The 20,280-nt window shown below is 30.4% G+C and overlaps 10 protein-coding genes across 10 annotated transcripts, besides 1 other annotated feature; 5 read left to right on the plus strand and 5 right to left on the minus strand.

The window, feature by feature from the left end:
* Positions 1-43: 43 nt before the first annotated feature.
* TVAGG3_0931110 (uncharacterized protein) lies at positions 44-1,522 on the plus strand (the record flags this gene model as incomplete). The annotated part of the gene is made up of 1 exon (XM_001318988.1): positions 44-1,522. The coding sequence occupies one exon, from the start codon at positions 44-46 to the stop codon at positions 1,520-1,522; it is 1,479 nt and encodes a 492-aa protein (XP_001319023.1).
* A 539-nt stretch (positions 1,523-2,061) lies between these two features.
* TVAGG3_0931120 (protein ubiquitination) lies at positions 2,062-2,931 on the minus strand (the record flags this gene model as incomplete). Its single annotated transcript, XM_001318987.1, has 1 exon — positions 2,062-2,931. The coding sequence occupies one exon, from the start codon at positions 2,929-2,931 to the stop codon at positions 2,062-2,064; it is 870 nt and encodes a 289-aa protein (XP_001319022.1).
* Positions 2,932-3,738: 807 nt separating this feature from the next.
* TVAGG3_0931130 (uncharacterized protein) lies at positions 3,739-5,226 on the minus strand (the record flags this gene model as incomplete). The annotated part of the gene is made up of 1 exon (XM_001318986.1): positions 3,967-5,223. One exon carries the CDS (start codon positions 5,221-5,223, stop codon positions 3,967-3,969), a length of 1,257 nt encoding a protein of 418 aa, XP_001319021.1.
* Positions 5,227-5,454: 228 nt separating this feature from the next.
* TVAGG3_0931140 (protein serine/threonine kinase protein) lies at positions 5,455-6,484 on the minus strand (the record flags this gene model as incomplete). The annotated part of the gene is made up of 1 exon (XM_001318985.1): positions 5,561-6,484. The coding sequence occupies one exon, from the start codon at positions 6,482-6,484 to the stop codon at positions 5,561-5,563; it is 924 nt and encodes a 307-aa protein (XP_001319020.1).
* Positions 6,485-7,631: 1,147 nt separating this feature from the next.
* Positions 7,632-9,527, plus strand: TVAGG3_0931150 (cyclin-dependent kinase inhibitor 2C-related family; the record flags this gene model as incomplete). Its single annotated transcript, XM_001318984.1, has 1 exon — positions 7,632-9,527. One exon carries the CDS (start codon positions 7,632-7,634, stop codon positions 9,525-9,527), a length of 1,896 nt encoding a protein of 631 aa, XP_001319019.1.
* Positions 9,528-9,984: 457 nt separating this feature from the next.
* On the plus strand, positions 9,985-11,459 carry TVAGG3_0931160 (uncharacterized protein; the record flags this gene model as incomplete). Its single annotated transcript, XM_001318983.1, has 1 exon — positions 9,986-11,401. The coding sequence occupies one exon, from the start codon at positions 9,986-9,988 to the stop codon at positions 11,399-11,401; it is 1,416 nt and encodes a 471-aa protein (XP_001319018.1).
* A 562-nt stretch (positions 11,460-12,021) lies between these two features.
* TVAGG3_0931170 (uncharacterized protein) lies at positions 12,022-13,897 on the minus strand (the record flags this gene model as incomplete). The annotated part of the gene is made up of 1 exon (XM_001318982.2): positions 12,022-12,624. The coding sequence occupies one exon, from the start codon at positions 12,622-12,624 to the stop codon at positions 12,022-12,024; it is 603 nt and encodes a 200-aa protein (XP_001319017.1).
* Positions 13,898-14,704: 807 nt separating this feature from the next.
* TVAGG3_0931180 (leucine-rich repeats (6 copies)-containing protein) lies at positions 14,705-17,023 on the plus strand (the record flags this gene model as incomplete). Its single annotated transcript, XM_001318981.1, has 1 exon — positions 14,705-17,023. One exon carries the CDS (start codon positions 14,705-14,707, stop codon positions 17,021-17,023), a length of 2,319 nt encoding a protein of 772 aa, XP_001319016.1.
* Positions 17,024-17,108: 85 nt separating this feature from the next.
* On the plus strand, positions 17,109-18,590 carry TVAGG3_0931190 (ribonuclease inhibitor domain-containing protein; the record flags this gene model as incomplete). Its single annotated transcript, XM_001318980.1, has 1 exon — positions 17,109-18,590. The coding sequence occupies one exon, from the start codon at positions 17,109-17,111 to the stop codon at positions 18,588-18,590; it is 1,482 nt and encodes a 493-aa protein (XP_001319015.1).
* Positions 18,591-18,801: 211 nt separating this feature from the next.
* Positions 18,802-18,895: a mobile genetic element.
* A 33-nt stretch (positions 18,896-18,928) lies between these two features.
* On the minus strand, positions 18,929-20,251 carry TVAGG3_0931210 (RING/U-box family; the record flags this gene model as incomplete). The annotated part of the gene is made up of 1 exon (XM_001318979.1): positions 18,929-20,251. The coding sequence occupies one exon, from the start codon at positions 20,249-20,251 to the stop codon at positions 18,929-18,931; it is 1,323 nt and encodes a 440-aa protein (XP_001319014.1).
* Between the last annotated feature and the right edge of the window lie 29 nt (positions 20,252-20,280).

Below are 20,280 nucleotides of genomic sequence, written 5' to 3' on the forward strand. Positions count from 1 at the left end.
TGAAATTCTATATCAATTTTTTTGAAGAGAAAAAAAATCAGAAATGAGTAAAAAAAGGGACGATTTAGAGTTAACTTCTATGAATGATGAGCAAGCAAGTAATCTCTTTTCGACAGCTAACTTTAAATCGACAAATAGAAATCTATTAAGCCAGTTACATACTCGTCATCAAACAGTTTATAATCTTCCACCAAAATCTTTGGATGTTTCAACATTTAAACTTCCAGAAGACATTGCCAAAAAGATCGACAATATTTTCTTACCGCCACCACCATCAACGTCCCTTGCTCATTCTTCATATATTCCTCCTCCAGACAATTCAGCAGATACATCAATGGAATCCAGCATGATTCCTCCTCAGAAGGAAGAACTTGAAGACAATAACTCAATGCCAAGATTCGAAATCAATTTGGAAACTGTAGATAACTATTTTGGCTTTCGTGACAAATTTACTCAAATCGAATTGCTCAATCAGATGATGCATAACCAAGGATGCAGATCCCTTGAACAATTTTGCATGAATGCCATTCCAGATCAAAATATTTTTGATGAAGATGCAATTTTAGAATCTCTCAAATCGTTTTTGGATGGATTTACTTCTACAGTGCATAGCAATGCCAAAGATTTCATTGATATGATTAATGATCGCATCAGTGTTTTAGATAATGTTGCAGAAAACCTCAACGAGTTCCAAGCGGAGATAACCAAGGTTAAAGGTACATCGACATACATGTCAATTGAAGATTTACGACAGGATCTTCCTCCAATGAAAGAGCCAATTCAATATGATCCAGGACCAGAGCAACCAACATCGATTTACATATTCCCAGCTGAATCCCCACTCAATGTTGGCTCTTTGGAGAAGCTTGGAGCTATCGCGGAGAACTCAGATCCATCAACTTTCATAAAACGAAATTCATTGACGTCAATCATGTCAACTCCGAACGATTTCTTCTCTCAGCCAATCTCTTACACCAGTAACAATGATCCTTTCGCTACTCAGGACGTCAAAGCCGCTCAACATCGTTTTTGTCCGGAATTTTTCGGTTCTGTTTCAGGAACAGATGACACTCCTACGACAGGATCGAATCTTAGAACACATGCCTTCAACTCTAGATACCTTTCGAAGCAGAATTTCGCTTCATTTAAATCTCATGGTTTACAATCAACAGTTAGAACCTCAACTAACTCTTCAAACTCTGGTTCTAGCAAGCAGTATTATAACCATGATATGCCACAGGTGCAATCTACTTCTATTCCTCCTTATTCACCAGAATCTGTTGCTCCACCTCCTCCTTCAACGAAACCAATGACTGTGGACATGCTTCTGTCACGGCTTGGCGCTGATGGTGAAGTTTTGAAGAAGTTTATTAAAGTTAAAGCACCAGTTAACAGAGTTTCATTTTCTGTCGAAGAAAATATCCAATCTCCGCTTGCTTTCGCTGCTAATGATAACTCTAATGAAAATGATGACGAAGATATCCCTCCTGCTCCAGAATTGATTTTACCTGATCGAGATTAAAAAACTTATTATTATTTAATTAAAAAAATTTTAATATATTTCTCAAGAGGATATTATCATTTGTTGGGGAATATGATCGTGTCTCAGTTTATTTAAATCATTCAAATCAATGAAATAATAAAAATAACTCCTCTGAAAAGAATTACTCTTGTAGGTTTAATTCAGTTTCTCAATAAACTCCATTCATACTCACAACAGCAGTCGCATAAGACATGGAAGCGATTTTCTTGCAGAGCTTCTAGAATAAAGGAGAAGAATTTCTTACTGCATTCCAAAACTTCTGACATCTCACAACTAACCTCTCCTCTCAGGTTGTCAAGATGTGCATGGAATCTAAATCAGAAGGAGAGATGAATAAGCGCTTATTCATGAAGAGTTTCTTGAAGTGCTAAAGATCTTCAGTTCAAGAACCAACTTAATAAAGTGAAAGAGCAAAACCCTGTTGTCTGTGAATGGTGTGAACATGCTCTTATTGATGGAAAATAAGAATTAAAGTCGGTTTAATTAAATCAGCGTATATGTGTTTGTCTATTATAGTATTAATTGTTGAAAACTTTACCTGAAAAATCAAAAATATCAAGAAATAAACAATTATTGTTCCTAGTAGTTTTGCCTGTTTGAATTAATTTGAACGATATAAATTTATCTTTTGTAATAAGTGAATATTTTCGTATTTCTCCATTGTCAAGCGGCGAATCGTTCACTTCGTGGATGACTTTAGTTTCTCCATTAATAGTAGTACCTTCGACTTTCCATGATTTAAGGCGAGAGCAACTGCATTTTTTATTGTGCGTTCTAACAATATATTCAGTAGGTTGAATTGAATAGTTTTGCTTTAATTTCCACTCAACCCATGAATTAGGAATATTATCAGATTGGAAATAAGAATCTTCGCTATATTTATTAATTATATCAATGGATCCATGAAATGCAGATGAGGCAGATATTTCAACATTTCCACTTCCGAAATAATTCGTTTCGATAGGAATATTTTTAGTTCTATCCATTAAGTTAGAATTTCTTGAGCGGATTAATGGATCTGATAGTGAGTTTACAATGGATTGATAATTGTTTGAATTGGTTAAATCTTTGATTGCTTTAATGATATTTTCGCTGCAAAATTCTAAACGAATGCTTTCAATCAATGAATAGAAATCATTATTGTATTGAGCTAGAGAAATAATGAATTCTGCTAATGAATCTTCACTTTCGATTTCAAGTTTGTCACTGTTAAATATTTGTTGAAGAATGTCAATACCAAATTTGGTTGAGAGAGTTTTAAGTCGGTTCGAATCAATTTCATAAAAATGTGATGATATGAATTGGCAGCATTCTTTTATTTTATCATTTGAACAAGAATCGAAATAATATTCAAGTAATTGAAAACAGTTGTTTTTGTCGATTTTCATGTTATCAATAATATATGTTTCATAGAAATTGATCAGTTCTTTGATTTCAAGAGATAGTCCAATATGGAAAAGATCTTTCAAAACATTTTCGTCACATTCAATTTCTGTTTTATTGTATTGAAGAATATCTTAGTATATTATATGTATCTTGTGATGTGATCTCTGTTTGTATATCAATTTTGCTAATATTGCTGTCTAAAAGATATTGTGAGTAAAACGTTTGTGAAATTGCAACTGCAAATGACTTTACAAGTGAAATTTCAACGTTATTGATTGCCAATATAACTTTCTCAAGCGAATGATAGTTGTTTATCCTCTGAAGAATTTGATTATTGAGTTGGATTAAAACCATTTTTTATAAAAAAAAGTGAATTATTTCTGAAATTTGAATTTATATATAAGAAAACGCGTATTTATGCAATAATCAATGAAGTATTTATGTTCAAATTTTTGAAGATTGACATGAAACTTCATCGAAAATTAATCTTAAAAACAGAACTGAAGACAATGTCATGCGGGCATAAGCACATCTTCAACGATTGGATTGATTATTTCATAGGGTTTTGCAAATTGGCTTGAAGGCATTTGTTACCGTGTTAGTTGATGCGTAATTATGTAAAACCCTAATTTTTCAAGTAAGTTTGATTCTTGTTAGAGCTATAACTTTCTCATTTACTTATTTCATTACAATATGATTGTAGCATGAAAGAGATGATATTGATGATTAAAACAAGTCCGTAAAAGTTATAAGATGGTAAAAGATAAAATGAATTTACTTAAAAAAACAAACAAACAAAATAAATAAAAGAATAATAAGGTCGCCAAAAAAAGTGCGGAAATTAAAAACCGCAGTTTGAGTACTTTCTGAGAGTCCGTTCGTCAGAAAGTATACATTTGTAAACTTTCTGACACTAAAAAAATTTTTGTCCTTTCAAAGTTTTTGACAATGTCAAAAAGTATACATCGAGGTTCTCAATTTTCCTCTCAAACGGCGGTTTTTTAAAAACCCTCAATTTTTCATCGACCTTATATAAATTATATTTCAAGTTTGATTATCAGATGATAAGTCTTTCCATCAGCAATGTTTCTTGATGAAGTCTGCTGACTGACTAAAAATTCTCTGTAATCAATTGGAAAACCAGACAAAGAAGAAAGTTCTTGGCACCTTCTCTCTATATCTCTTTCCATTTGATATCTCATTGCAGACAATCTTTGGTTGCATTCGTTGTTTGCAGCAATAACTTCCTTTTGATGTCTTGCTAGAATCATCTTTCTTTTAGATGACTCTTGTTCGTTTTGTCTTGGTGTAGAAAGAGGTTTCCTTTGTGCTCCTCTTGTTGTTGATATCGGAACTCTCACAAGAGCTTTGTTCTTGTTGCTACAGATCATTTTGAGGGTCGGAGGAAGTGCTGAAACAGCTCTTGGCAAAATTCCATTTCTTTCGTCAAATGTTCGTAATTCTTGGACTTGTCCAGCAATGAGTTGTTTCATTTGCTCCTTCTGCTTCTGTTCTTCATCGTTAATCCGTTTCATCCACATTTTGGATGCTTGTTCGATCTCTTGTTTCATTGCACGAACTCGAACGGATTGAACAAGTCTGGTTGGAGTTGCTGATGGTGTTGGGAGATCGGGAACATGGCTATCCATCTTGACAGGCTCAAAAAGACTATGTGGAACGTCGCCGTTGAGAAAATTCGGATCATTAAAATCAAATTTTTGGGCATTTGCAGGAGCAAATGAATTTGTATATTGTTCGTTGGCTGATGAGTTCTGGAATGATGAATTGGACTTTTTCGATTGTTGGTGCTGCGCGTATGGGTATTGCCAGCCAATTTTGCTTGTTGATGTATCTGATGGTCCTAAATAGGAATCAGACGGTCCAACATATGAGTTTTGACCTGATCTAGTTGAATCTGAAGGTCCTAAGTAGGAATCTGATGGTCCCATATAAGAATCTTGTCCTGATCGAGTAGAATCGGATGGACCCATGTATGAATCACCATTTTCGAGAATAATTCTGTTTGAATCTTCGCGAATACGAGGGCTTTGAATTAAAATTGGATTAATTTGATTTTTTCGTTGGGAAGATGGAAAAACATCTCCAATTATTTCAGGCTCTGGCAAAAGTCGTTGAGATTTCTTTTGATTTGAAAATAATGAATTTCCTCTTTGTGTTGAATTGGCAAAATTTTGAAAACCGCTGTCGCTCTCCTCTATTAACCCAATAGGTAAAGGAGGAATGGCATTTGAATGTGTATCATTGTCATCTCCCCCATAGAAAGTTGGGAGCATTTTGAATAACCGCTTTTGAAAATTTTTGCCAATAATGTAAAGTGTGAAAATGGCAAAAAATGAGTATAACCTTCACCTGTGAAAATATTATAAATTAGACTAGGAGTATGAATCAGTTTAGGAAATGTTTGTATTTGTTACATTTCTATTTAATTTCAGTTTATATGCGAAATTCACAAATAAATTTGCAATTTTTTTTATTTTGAACGATGAAAATAAAGATTATCTTTCCACAACTATAATAGTTAAGTAGATTGCACTTCAATGACAAAAAACGAGAAGTTCAAAAGCCATAAAAAAATAAAGTTTTAATGATTAAAAGAAAAGCATGGTTATATTAACAAACAGTATTTTCGACATATTTCTTCACTCTTTTAGATATTTTGATGATAGATTGTTGCGCTGATCTCCTGAATAAAGTTGTTTCGGACTGTAGCTTGGAAGAACTTGGCTTTCCAAAGTTTTCTTCGAAGTGTTTCTTGATTTGAAACATGTTTGGGCGTGTCTGCGGATCAAATCTAAGGCATAAATCTATTAATTTATTAAAATTTCGTGGTGCAGTCATAATCCTTTCATGTCCGATCTTCATTGCTTCAATGCGATAGGAAACTAGTGGATTAACAAATGGCAGTCTTCCAGACAACATTTGGTACAAAGTAATTCCTAGAGACCAAACATCTGCCTTAAATGGATCATATTTTGTATTCATAAGGATTTCTGGAGCCATGTAGTTAGTTGAGCCGCAAAAGCTAATTGAATTTGTCTCATTGTGATTTGCAAATTGAGATAAACCAAAATCACAGATCTTGATGCGATTGAATTCATCAACCAACATATTTCCTGGTTTAATATCGCTATGAGCAATGCCTTTGGAATGAATAAAGCATAAAGCATCTAACATTTGGTAAGTATATTTTATTAACTTAGGAATTGATAAACTGTCTTGTCCATCCATTTTAGAAAGAACCGATCCGCCAGGGCAATATTCCAATATTATGGCTAAATAATTCTCTACAATAAAGACATCATAAACACGAACAATATTGGTATGATTAAGTTGAATACGTGTACTTACTTCTCTGCTAAATGATGAACTTATTTTTGATTCAAAATTTTGTGAATGAGAAATCTTGCATGCAAATTTCATGTTGTATTTAAGACTATGAACAAGGTAGCAGCTACCGAATCCTCCCTTATTAATGTAGTCAATGAGTTGATATCCTTTGCTTAGGAGTAAAGGACCTATGTTTTCCTGATTCATTTTGAAAACGATAAATTTTAAATATTAAAACTTCATAATCTGAAAAGATATCATAAATGCATTTTATAAATTTAGATAACTCGAAATTTGAATGAATCCATAATTAGAATTTTGACAAGATTGAAAACATAATTCAAAAATCAAAAATCAAAGCTATTGGAACTACAATAATATGTTAAGTGCTGCATTATTTGACTATGAATTTTTTTCAATTCATTGGACATTATTCGTGGATTACATGCATTTTAATATACTAATAAATAATCATAACAAAAGAAACTAATCAAAATTAACGATATTATGAAATTTGAAAATTCATTCAATGTTGTTAAATTTGAAAACAATTATAATGTATCGATGCATTGATTTTATCTTTCGATGATAATTATCCTTCCAGGGTGACCTGCATCGAGAATTTTTGAGAGAAAAAACGAGGAAATTTACACTCCACAATTAATTAATCTTAATATGAATCACAGTAATTTTTATTAATAATATTTTACAACAAACATGGTATAAACTATTCAAATTTTGCCTGTTGGAAGTTTATTGTCTATATTTCAATATCGGTGACAAATGTGATAAAAAGATATGCCCAAATCAGAATTCTAACTCAAAAGAAAAATTCATATATTAAACATCAATATTCAAATGTAAATTAAAAATCAATATTCGAAACATCATTGCATTAATGGTATAACTATAATGGACGTATTTTGGGCAAACAATAGAGACTTTCAGAACCATGATTAAGTTGACAAATCAATATTTTGCAAAGCAATTTATTTAATATCGCATAAAAGCGTAGGGCAAAGTGACTAGAGTGAGGACATAAAAATTTCCTTATATATAGAGTTAGAGGTAAAAGCTTAATTATGTTTTTTTATTCTGATGAAATTCACCTCCGAAAATATCAGAAAAAGGAAGAATTGTAAGAATATTCTTTTTCTTCGTCTTTACTATTGTATGAATATCATTACACGTCTATGATCTTAGTTACAAATCATAAATTATTTAGTAAATCCTTATGGGCATTGTTTTCATCCTTTATTTACAGTTGTTTTTTCCCTAATAAATTTTAAAGATCTTTTATTTGGTGAAAGGTAACTCATGCTTTTGGTGGTAAATTAATTTAAAAAATTTTTTTATGTCTGAACAAGACATTCATCCTAATGTATACAGTGAATTACGAAATATATATAGTTACTATATAGATTCATACAATGCATTATATCAGCTCAAAACGGAGAATGAAGCAGAATTAAACAAGATTTACAAAATGATCAAGACGGAATTGCTTGACTCAAAGAAATATCTTCCTAGAAATGTTTTAGTAGACATTTTAAGTTTCATTCAGTATAATAGTCGTTATGCAAAGTCATATTTATCTCTTGCCAAACTCATATATGATGAATCTCATGTTAAAGAGGTCAATAGAATTCCAATCATTTCTAACTTCTTGTTTTATAAAGAATATGGTATTAAATTATGCAAATCTGATGATTTCGAACAAATTAACATAGAGAATCTTGAAAATATTCCCACAATTTACAGAGCAATTATGGATAATGACAAAGAGTCATTCATTGCATTCACTTTAAAGAAAGGATTTGATAAAAATCAAAAGCTCAGGTGTAAATTTAATCCATATGTTGTATATTCATTACTTGAACTATGTTGTTATCATGGAGCAGTTGATTGTTTCAAGTTTTTGAGAACGGAATTTCATTTAGAAATAAATCGATGTTGTCTTCTATTATCTTTTTTAGGTGGAAATCCAGAGATAATGAGTGAATGTTTGAAATATCAAAAACCAAATAAAGAATGCATGGAATATGCAATTATTTCGCACAATATTGATTTCGTTACATTCTTAATGAATGAATACAATATAAAGATCGATTTAGATTGTTGCATTACTTATAACAATCTTGAAGCATTTTTGGTTTATTTTGATCAAACTAAAGATGTAAATGAATGCTTTATTAAATCGACGAGGTTCAACATTCCATCTCTTTGCGAATATTTCCTTTCATATGGTGCAAATATCAATGAAAAAGATGAATATGGAAAAACTGCTCTACATGCTGCAGCTGAAAACAATAGTAAAGAAACAGCTGAATTTCTTCTTTCTCATGGTGCAAATATCAATGCAAAAGATAAGTATAAGAAAACTGCATTCCATTATGCAGCAGCTAATAATAGTAAAGAAACAATCGAACTTCTTATTTTACATGATGAATATGTTGATGCAAAAGATAATGATGGGAAAACCGCTCTTCATTATGCAGCTCGTAATAATTGTAGAGAAATAATCGAACTTCTTATTTTACATGGTGCATATGTTGATGCAAATGATAAAGATAGGAAAACTGCTCTTCATTATGCATCACACACAGATATAAAAGAAACAATTGAACTTCTTCTTTCACATGGTGCAAATATCAATTGGCAAGATAAAAATGGAAGAACTGCACTTCATATTGCAGCACGTTTTAATAATAAAGAAACTGCCCAACTTCTTCTTTTACATGGGGCAAATATAAATGAAAAAGATAAATATGAAGAAACTGCTCTACATGCTGCAGCAAGTTTTAATAGCAAAGAAACAGCTGAATTTCTTTTATCACATGGAGCAAATATCAATGAAAAAGCTAAATATGGGAAAACCGCTCTTCATATTGCTGCGAATAAAAATAAAAAAGAAATTGTCGAATTACTACTTTCTAACGGTGCAAATATCAATGAAAAAGATAAAGAAGGAACAACAGCTCTTCAGTATGCATTAGCGAATAATTGTAAAGAAGCAATAGAACTTCTAATTTCACTTGGCGCCAACATCAATGAAGCAGATGAAAAGGGAAAAACAGCTCTTCATTATGCATCAGTGAATAATTGTATAGAAGCAATAGAATATCTTATTTCACATGGTGCAAACATCAATCAAGAAGATGAAAATGGAAATACTGCACTTTATTATGCAATACATTATAATTGGGAAGAAACAGCCAAACTTCTTATATCACATGGTGCAAAAATGTAGTCTACCAGTAATATTAATATCTGAAAAAAGTAAAACGAACTTTTTATTAACGAAGATACCTGTATATATCCTCACCGTTATAAAAACAATGAAAAATTGTTTCGGAAAGGATATAATCACAATATCCAACATACCGAGAATTTCTAAGTTTCGTGAGCATATTTAGTTCATTAAGAGAGTGCATCTCATGTACTTGTTTATATGTTATGAATTTGGTTATTGGACATATGAAAAGGATATTTGTAACTAAAAAATTTAGTATAAGATGCATTTACATTCAAAAAGTATTTTTATTGTATTAGTCTAATCATTTTCTCTCTCCGAGTTAATAATTGCTAATGATTTAATGAATTTTATTTTAAATACCAACTCTATATCATTTCGATCTCATAATAGCGAGAGTTACACTGAATAGTAGTTAAATCATAAAATTAATCATTTTTTAAAATTTCAGATTCATGAATAAAGCTGCTGTTCAACAATTTTTAGAAACAGGAGGAGATTTTCAATCCGAGTATGACTTCAAGAAATTGTCTCAATATTTGATTGCTATTCCACCTCCTGTTTTGTCTCAAGAGCCAGATATTCCACATCTTTTAGAAAGAGTTATGAAATCTGTTCACAAAGTATTGTTGAACGAAATTTCGAAAATTAATGAATCTACAGATATAATGAAATCAATGGATGCAGATTTTCAAGAAAGTTTAGAAATTCCAGCAACAAATTCATTTAATTATTTCGACGTTGCACAGTTATCATACCTACATAACAAAATAGAGAAATATTTTAAACTCTCATTCGATTTGAAGACAGAAATTTTAAATAATAAGATTGAACTAATAAAAGCAATGATTCCTTTAGTCAATTACTTATATTCGAACCCTATGCCGATTTTATTCCGTACATCACGTCTGATGTCGCCAGCAGATCGAAGTTCTTTTATTTATTCTCGAAAACCTCTGAGACGGCTTCAATCGCTACGAAGAAAATCATATGATATTAATTTGAAAATTCATTTTACTCCTCCTCCATTCAGATCAAGAAGAAAAAACATACAATTTTTAAATAATCTAATTGATCAAGGTTTAGCTGCTAAAAAGACCGGAACAACATATTTCCCTGAATTAGAGAAAGAAGATTTATTGTATCTCTTCCTTAAATTACCTGTATCTCCACTTTTCAAAGAAAAATTATATCCATTACCTCCGGAAGCCGAATTAACGCCAGAATACATCAAAGAATGGATTGACAATGCAACAATATGTGTTGCTGCTTATCTTAAAACAGAAGATTACGATCGCGCAGATATTCTTCAAATTCTCCTTCAAAGATTCATTTTCACCGACCTTTACCCTAAGCTATATGAAGAGCCAACTGATATTGAAACTCTCAACAATTACAACAAAAATATTGAGAAATTTCGGAAGAAAAATCCAATTGAAGTCGGAATTAAGGGCAAATATATTAAAGAAGGTTACGAAGATAAACCAGTTGAAGAATTGTTCTTAATTGATGAAAATTCCAAGTCCCCAATTGATTGGATTAATTTATCAGAATTTTGCATCGCTCCTATTGATGCAGCCTTCTGCCTTGCAAAGGCACATGAACATTTATCAATGATGTGCGTTCTGAGAGCTGCAAAAGCGAACCATCCGAGTAAAGTTGAAAATTTCATGGATAAAATGCCAGGATTCGATGATATCTTTGAAATATGGATGGCCATGATGAGCGCGTGCAATCTCAGAGATCCTTTCTGCATTTTAAGACATGTTATGAAGTATTCGAATCTTCCTGGCTATAAAGGACGCTTGATGTCTGCAATAACATATCTTGAAGCATCAATTACTCAATTTCAAGAAGAAAATCATGAATAATTTTATTATTATTTTTTGTTTGTTTTGTATATAAAATCTTTTTTTCTATCCTTATTTAAATAGATATCATCACATGATAACCACTTGATTTAATAAGATACTATTATGTGATTAATTACATCGATCAAACTCTCAATAAAGACGAATAGGTAATATAGATATTTCCATTGAATGAAAACAGAATTATCACTGTGTAAAAAGGAATTTAGTGGCTTAAATATTAAATTCCTTGGAGTATCCTTATATGATAGCACCTTGATCTATTTCGGATTCACTTATAAACCTGTTGAATTTATATTCAATGCTGGTTTAAAGAGTTAATTTTTCTGGAATTTGACTTATATTCCATAAAAATATAGGATGACTGAAAATGATATAAGTCTTACTCTTCACTAAACTTGAAGCTATATATCTAGAAATCAAATATAAATATACTGATATCTGCATTGGGAAATATTTTGAAATGATATTCAGCTATAAGAAAACATATATGTTAAATACTTTATTATGTACGTGAATAATAGCAATCAATGTTAATAGAGAAATAAACAATATTGAAAAAGTAAAAATAACATAATATTTATAAACAACATAAAAAACAATAAATTTATCTTATAATCTTATAAAGGTATTGAATTAGTATTAAATGCGATTGGAGGGATTACGTCTTTTCCATACTTCGGTGTATCTACATCAACACCTTTAATTTCAGCTGTTACGTCTAAAATCCCTAATTTTTGGAACTTTGAAATAATAAAAAGAAGGAATTGCTGAGTGTTTGTCACAGAATCTTTCTGGACATCAATTTTTGCAGATCCAACCAACAGGAATTCATCATTTTGCCATGCACTGATAACAGGAATATTGGCAACAAAGCCAATAGACTTGATTTCATTGCAAAATTCGGGCATTTCTGGTCTGATTTTGTTGGGTGTCGCACAAATTAAAATGGAAATTGTTTCTTTGAGAGAATCTAGGGTCAATTTGATAGTTACTCCAATTATAACTAAGGCTAGTATCTTATCAAGTGTTCTATTCTTTGAAAATAAAAATATGAATGAGCATAATAGAGAAACTATGTCTTCTGCAATGACAGACATATTAATTGTTGTTGTCTGTTCCTGATATGCGTTGAAATTAATCGCATTGGCAACAGATTTGTTGGATGAAGAATTTTTCGGATAAATAGCAAAAAATGCTACAATAAGCATATGGAAAATCATAGGAAGTATCAAGGCACTTCTGTATTCACGTTTTAACTCATAATTTGAAAACAAAATTATTTGAATATTATTGAAAATCACGAAAAACGCAAAAATCGAAATGGACAATGAAAATATATGAGATATTCGTCCCATTCCGTATGAAAGCTGCTGAGTTGGTTTTCTCGATATTGATTTCCATAATTCGCTAAGAGTCCACTTGATACAGATCAAAAAGTATATAGAATCTGATAATGTATATATTGAATGAGTTGATGAGTAATATAAATACTGATAGAGAACGGAAAATAAAATTATTATTGTAAAAACGAAATGAATTGTAGATTTTGATGTACTAAATGGACTTGATGTAATATATTCTGAAAAATTCACTGTTGCGAGGTATGAAATACTGTAAATAATTATTATCGAATATAATGAAGAAATTGGGAATATTTCGTGGCGCATAAAGATTGCATGTATTAGAACGTGTACAACAAATGGGATTATCAATCGGTAATTTAATAAGTAAAGCTTTTTCTCGAAATTTTTTCTTATCATGCTTGAAAATGTTAATGGATTGAACAAAAATATGCCAGAAACAATAGATGCAACTGCGTTAACACTAAACTTAAATCCTTCAGCGAATATACCAATGCAAGATGCTTCAATGAAAATTAAAAGGAAAAGTGGAATGCAAGCAGTTGATGCATTTTGGTAGGATGAAACTAATTTCTTAAAGTACATCAGACCGAATAACTGGCAAGCTATTGATCCTGTAATAAAAAATATATTTAAATTTAATTTAAAAGTTGTAACTAATATCGAAAGAAATATGATAGCGGATGCAGCAACATCAAGATATTTACCGCTAAAGTTAAATCCGCCTGTTGTAAATGTCGCAAAAATTCGAATTAAAATCAAAATTATTCCGTTAGATAAACTATTTTGTAACATCGCATAGTTAAAAAGTATAGTATGTCCTAGAAATAGAATACTTGTAATAAATAAACGCATGATTGTTCTTGCTTTTCTTGGGAATAATGAAGTTTTTGATGCTCTTGGATTTTCTTGCTCTTTTGATCCATTTCCTGAATACAAATTCAATTTTCTCCATAGTTTTCGTGTTGATAAGCTGAAAACGAAAGCAGAAAAAAACTGAATCGATGATTTGCACCAAACAGAATTACTCCGGCTATCAATCAGCATGGCTATTGATACAAGAATATGAGGTAACGAATGAACAACAAAGTACCTCAATTTTTGTAAAAAAGTCATATAAAAAAAATGAAAAATATCGGAGTGATTTTATTTCGAAAAGTGACAATCATGATTTTTTAAAAATCCAATGTATCATCACAACCAATTGATTTCACATATATACTTTTATAAATATATGGTTAAAATGAACTACCTATCTGCATATAGATAGAATTCTAATGAAAAGAGTGTGCAACATATAGATGAAATATGGAAAGTTACTTTTTTATTTTAATGAGTCAAGGTATTATTCCGAATGAATTACTGCACATATCAATGACTACGTTAAAGAAAATAATTTCTTAAATGTATTTGAAATCGAAAACATCGAACTGATCATGACTTTTTTACATAAGATTATAGTTCATAGTATTCCAAAAATGACCAAAATCTGTGAGTATTTGCCGAATATCATGTAGATGCTAGAGAATAATATGGAATTATTAAAAATGTCCTTTATAATAAATTGGAAGTGAGAAACCGAAATGTGTTTCAGAGTTAATACTATATTTGCATAATCGATTTGATTACATTACTGTTTTCGGACGATAATACATTGTATTTTTGCCAATTTGCAACATTTTTATTTGAGTTTTTTTACGTCAGAGACAGTAGCATGATCAAAACATTTCGAATTCTGATTCATATTTTCAATTAATTTTGAGGGAATTCAAATTTTTACAATGCATTAAAACTGCATATTTTGTAAATAATAGTGATCCAAATATGAATCATTTTTTCAATAGATCTCAAATTTTCAATTGAAAATCAAATTATGATTTTGCTCAATTTTTATTGTGCTCTATGCTTTGGACTTAGTTATATGGGCCCCATTCAAGAAATGTCAATCAATAATCCAGAAATAGTACAAAAATCCAATTTTATTGGATACAAATATCGCATTATAAACTTAAAAATCGAAAGTGGTGTCAAACGAGTTGAAAATTATGCATTTGAAGATTTTACAATATTAGAAACAATTAATTTATCAGAAAATGTAGAATATTTCAGTAGTTCTGCAACTTTGAATTGCAAAAATTTATTTTCAATCATAGTATCACAAAACAATCCGTACTTTTATAACGATGCTGACATGAACTTGTACACCAAGAATCAATCAGTACTTATAAGAGTTATGCCTAAAAATCCAAAATCAGGTTATCCTAGAAATTTCACAATTCCTTCTAGCGTTACTGTTATCCAACAATATGCATTCGCAAATACAGATATTTTTGAAGTAAAATTTGAGGAAACTTCAAATATATCAACACTTGGAATTTTATCTTTTTCATTGAGTGAGCTTTCATTCATTACTATTCCTTCAACAGTAACATCGATACAGAATCAATCATTTTATAAATGTCATAATTTAGAGCAAGTCACATTTGAGGAAAACACAAATACACAAAAGCAAATTGGATATGAATCATTTTCTTACACATCAATTAAGGAATTTGTTTTTCCTTATAATTGTTATGTCCATGATGATATTTTTAGTCATTGTAAATCCTTAACAAAAATAACAATTCAAGATTCATCCACAGCTATATCTGTCAACACATTCAGTGGCTGTTTGAGCATTACATCTATCTCAACAAATTCAGATAAATATAATTATTCATTAGATCATTTATTCAACGTTGAGAAAACAAATCTTTATTACATTGCACCTCCATCGAATAGGCAGGACTATGTAGATAGTGTTAATTATTCATTGGTTGAAGAATTTTGTAACACAGCTTTTCTTAATAAAAACAATTTGCCAAATACTAATTTTAGCCATTATTGTATAAAAAGTGGTGTAGTTTACGATTTAAATAGTTATAATGTAATTAGTTGCCTAAAATATGTCCAACAAGTTATTTTAGATGACAATTCAAGAAGAATATGTAAGATATGTTTTTTAAATAAGAATATAATTGTTCAGATATCTCAAAATCTCATTTCAATCGAATTTGAAGCATTTTATGAATGTACCGTAAGTTTTACTGAGCAAAGATTTTTCCCGAGTTCCTTGAAATTAATTGAAGCCTCTGCTTTTCAAAATTCCAAGATTTCAAATAATATTTATTTCAATTCGAGTGAAGAGCTTATTATTCAAGATTCTGCATTTGAAAATGCCGTCTTTCAGAATGATGCTAATATTGCTTTTACCAATGTATTAACATCATTAGGAAAAAGATGTTTCTTTGGTGCTATGATAAAAGTGATTTCAATTAATATTCAGGGCTCAATTTCAATGTTGCAGGATTATTCCTTCGCGAATAGCAAATTGATCCAATTAACCATTCCATTTTCCATTAAATCAATTGGAACTTCTGTGTTTGAAAATTGTATAAATTTGACAACGGTCTCATCTGTGACAAGGATAAGTGTTCAATCTCTTGTGATACGACCTATTTTATTTTGTCCTAATATCGAGACGTTTGGTGAATTCGCATTTCTAAATTGCTGTAATCTATGGTCAATAAATATAGGAAGTAGCACCACAGTCAAGTACATTGGATCATATGCATTTCACAATATAACAAATCTTTATAGTGTAACGATTGGATTAACAGATGAAATATTAACAAATGAGACATTCTATAGCCCTAATTTAATGTCATTCAAGATAAATGATAAAAATAAATTTTATTCAACACAAAACAATTGTACATATAACAAAAATAAAACTGTTTTGCTATGGAGTACTCCTTTGATTGATAATTTGATAATTAATAGTAGCACGGAAATAATTTCAGATTATGCATTCTATAATAGAACAAAACTTGATTCAGTTACTTATTCAGACGATTATTCTGCACTTAAAATTGTTGGTCATTGTGCCTTTTCATTCAATCATATAAATTCATTTAGATTTTACAATAATATTACAATATTAGGCAATTTATCTTTTTATATGTGCGAATCCTTAACTTTAATCATTATCCCAGAAGGTTCTAATTTGGAATATATTGGAGACTTATGCTTTTATAAAAATGGATTCAGAATTATATCAATTCCTTCAAAATGTTCTTATATTGGAATGTTTGCATTTAAAGAATCAAAAAACCTGAACACTGTAAATTTTGCGGAAAATTCTCAATGCAAACAAATCAATTCTGGATTTCCTGGTTTTGCGCGTGGTAAAACTTCCAGGAAATCTTACATTAATTGATGTTTTATCATTTCAATATTGTTCCAAATTAGAAAGTATTAATTTAGAGAAACGACCATTAGAGAAAATTGGAAATTTTGCATTCATGTTTTGCACATCTTTAACAGAAATAATAATTCCATCTGCATGTCAGATAATAGGTCAACATGCATTTAGTTCTTCAGGAATTAAGATGATTGATTTTGGAGATACATCTTCATTAGAAATAATTGATTCAATGGCATTTTCAGGATGTAGAAATCTAGTTAATGTACAAATCCCTGCAAAATGCATGTTCATCAATGATCAAGCATTTGCATACTCAGGTCTATCAAATTTGAATTTTGAAAATAACTCAAGGTTAATATCAATTGGTGCAAATTCATTCATTTCAACTCATATTCAGTCTATCATAATTCCATCTTCTTGTAAATCAATTAATGAATCAGCTTTTAAGCAAACACAGTTATTTACGCTTGAATTTGAAGCAAATTCTAATTTAGAGATCATAGATAAATATTCATTTGGTATGACAAATCTTCAGAAAATTCATATACCTGCAAATTGCAAAATTATAAATGATTATGCATTTAATTCATGTATGAATTTGGGAGAAATAACTTTTGAAAAAAAATCAAAAATAACATATATTTCAATTACATCTTTTAATGAATGCGACAAACTAGAAATATTCATGATTCCCGATTCATATCAAACTCTAACTGATATAGTTAAATGTATTCCCAAATCTATTACCAAAATCGTTCTTCCGGACACAAATATTAATAATATCCCCGAAGAATGCTTCAAAGATTTTGAACATCTTGATGAGATTGTAGCAGATGAAAACACATACATTGAAAAAACAGAACAAGGAGCGTTTCGAGGCTTGAAAAATCTCAGACATGTATTTTTTAATTGTACAATTAATTTGGGAGATTATGCATTTGAACAGTGCTCTGGTCTAAATCAGGTTTATATCAGAAAAATTGAAAAATTTGAAAGTGGTTCATTCAATCGCTGTACAAATCTTTATAATGTTTCAATTTGTGAATTCGATGGAACAATCCCAAACGAGTGTTTCAAGTCGTGTGAGAATTTAATCAATTTTAACTCATTAGTTCCTATTAAACATATCGGAAATCATTCTTTTGATAGTTGCCGCAAAATTTTATTAAATATTTCTTCATTAATTTCAATTAAGAGTTTTGGTTTGCATTTATCACATATTGCCGAATTCCCTAAAAATATTGAATATATAGGCGAATCCGCATTTAGTCAATGCATTATAGATGAAACAAATATATCATTCTCAAATAGACTTACTTTAATTGAAGCAAATGCATTCCTTGAAACTAGAGGATTTGATAATGTTATATATTGCGGAAATAGGAAATTTAACAAAAAATATACTGTTTTTGATTCACGAATCAATATATATGTTTCATCTATTTATCCAATTGCGAAGTTCTATGGATTGGATGTGAAAAAGGATAATAGTATAGATGTGTGCTATGTAGCAGACCTATCTCAAGAGATTCCAATATATCGTTTAACTACATTAGATTTGCGTAAATTAAGGCGATGATCTGTATACTAAGTGTTTACATTAAACAATCATGGCATGAAATTCAAATGTCATGTATTTGAGTTTATTAGTAACACATTTAGTTTTTAGAGCGCTAATTTTTCGATATCCGCAGGATTTATTAAATTTATTGTGAATGTTTTTGTCTATATAAACATATTCCGCTCTATACTTAATGATTGATATTTTTGAGAGGTGATTTAAGAGGTCATAAATCATGTAATAACTAAATGAACACAGAATAAATACCCGTTTGATTGATGCCATTATATTAAGCACTATACATATGGTTAACAATTCTATTATTAATAAAAAAAAAAGTAAACAAACAGAATTTTTTAGCATTTTAATGACCAAAATTCTGGTGTGAATGAGTTTGGAATTAATGACAAATGTACAGATGCTGCAGAATTCAATCCGCAAATTGGACATTCATCTGTTACATTTGGCATATGAATAATGCTGCTTTCTTTGCCAGAAAGTTCGTATTCTACATCATCCAAACAATCTTTGTGGAATTGGTGTCCACAAGGGAAAGCAAACACTTGTCCATGTCCTAGGAGCTTTCTACATATGCCGCATTTGTTGGTAATAAGTATTTCAGTGTCATCACCATTCTTTGGATTGTTTTCGATCAATTGGTCAATGAAAGCCTTATTTGTGGCGAAATTATTGTTTAATTGTTCATTATCTTCTTCAATCTGAGATGAAATTGCATTGGCTACATTTGCAAAATCTGAAAATGCTTGATTTTCATGAGAAAATCTTAAATTGTTTGACATATTATCAATTAAATCTTTTTGTTCATGAGCTTCAAGAACTGGCTTTAATAATTGCAATGGAAGACCTTCTACACCTTCAACATGACTCTTGCATTGTAAGAATTCGTAATCCAAACCAAGAATTTTGGAAATTTCTGTTGCTTGAACCCAATCTTCAGAATTTTTAGCACGTTGATAGAGTATAAATGGTTCTTGTATATTTTCTGTATCATATTTGTAATCTAATCTCTGGCAAAGGATGGCATCCAAATTAGATCCTGTATTATTTGTTAATTTTTGAAGTACTTTAAGCTGATCTGATGATAATTTATCTAATATATCAATAATGAACGGAGTTGCAGAAGAACCTACAACTTCGTATACAATTGAAGCAAGTTCTGGAAATTGATAGAGAATAGAGCATATTTGCTTATCAACAAGAGGTGTAGTTTGAAGAATTCTACGTATATCATCCATACTCAATTTGCATTGTTTATAACATGGTATCATTTCGGCAGATAATTCATACGCAGGTACAAATCTCCATATTTCATTCTCTTTTCCGTTCTCGTATAAAGTATTATACAATGTGGTGAATTGAATAATGTGTTTGTTTCGTACTAATGAGTCTAAAAATAGAGGAGCTGCCATTGGAATTTTGTCATCTGAAATTGCTGAGAATTGAGTGAGTAAAAGACGCAAAAATAAGTCAGAACACATCGGATATTGGTGTAATAATGCTGTTGTATTGACAAATGCTTCAAATTGATTTGGAATTTTCATAATTTCATTCAATTTAGCAGGAATTTCGCTAATATCTGGAACTGCAACTGGAGGTGGTGGTGGTGGTTCAGTTTTTGGTGGTGGCGTATTTTTGACCTTTGGTGTTTTTCTTCCCATAGATTTTTAATTTTTTTTACCCCCTTTCT

This window comes from Trichomonas vaginalis, chromosome I (genome assembly GCF_026262505.1).
Source record: "Trichomonas vaginalis G3 chromosome I, whole genome shotgun sequence".
Taxonomy (NCBI): domain Eukaryota; phylum Parabasalia; order Trichomonadida; family Trichomonadidae; genus Trichomonas; species Trichomonas vaginalis.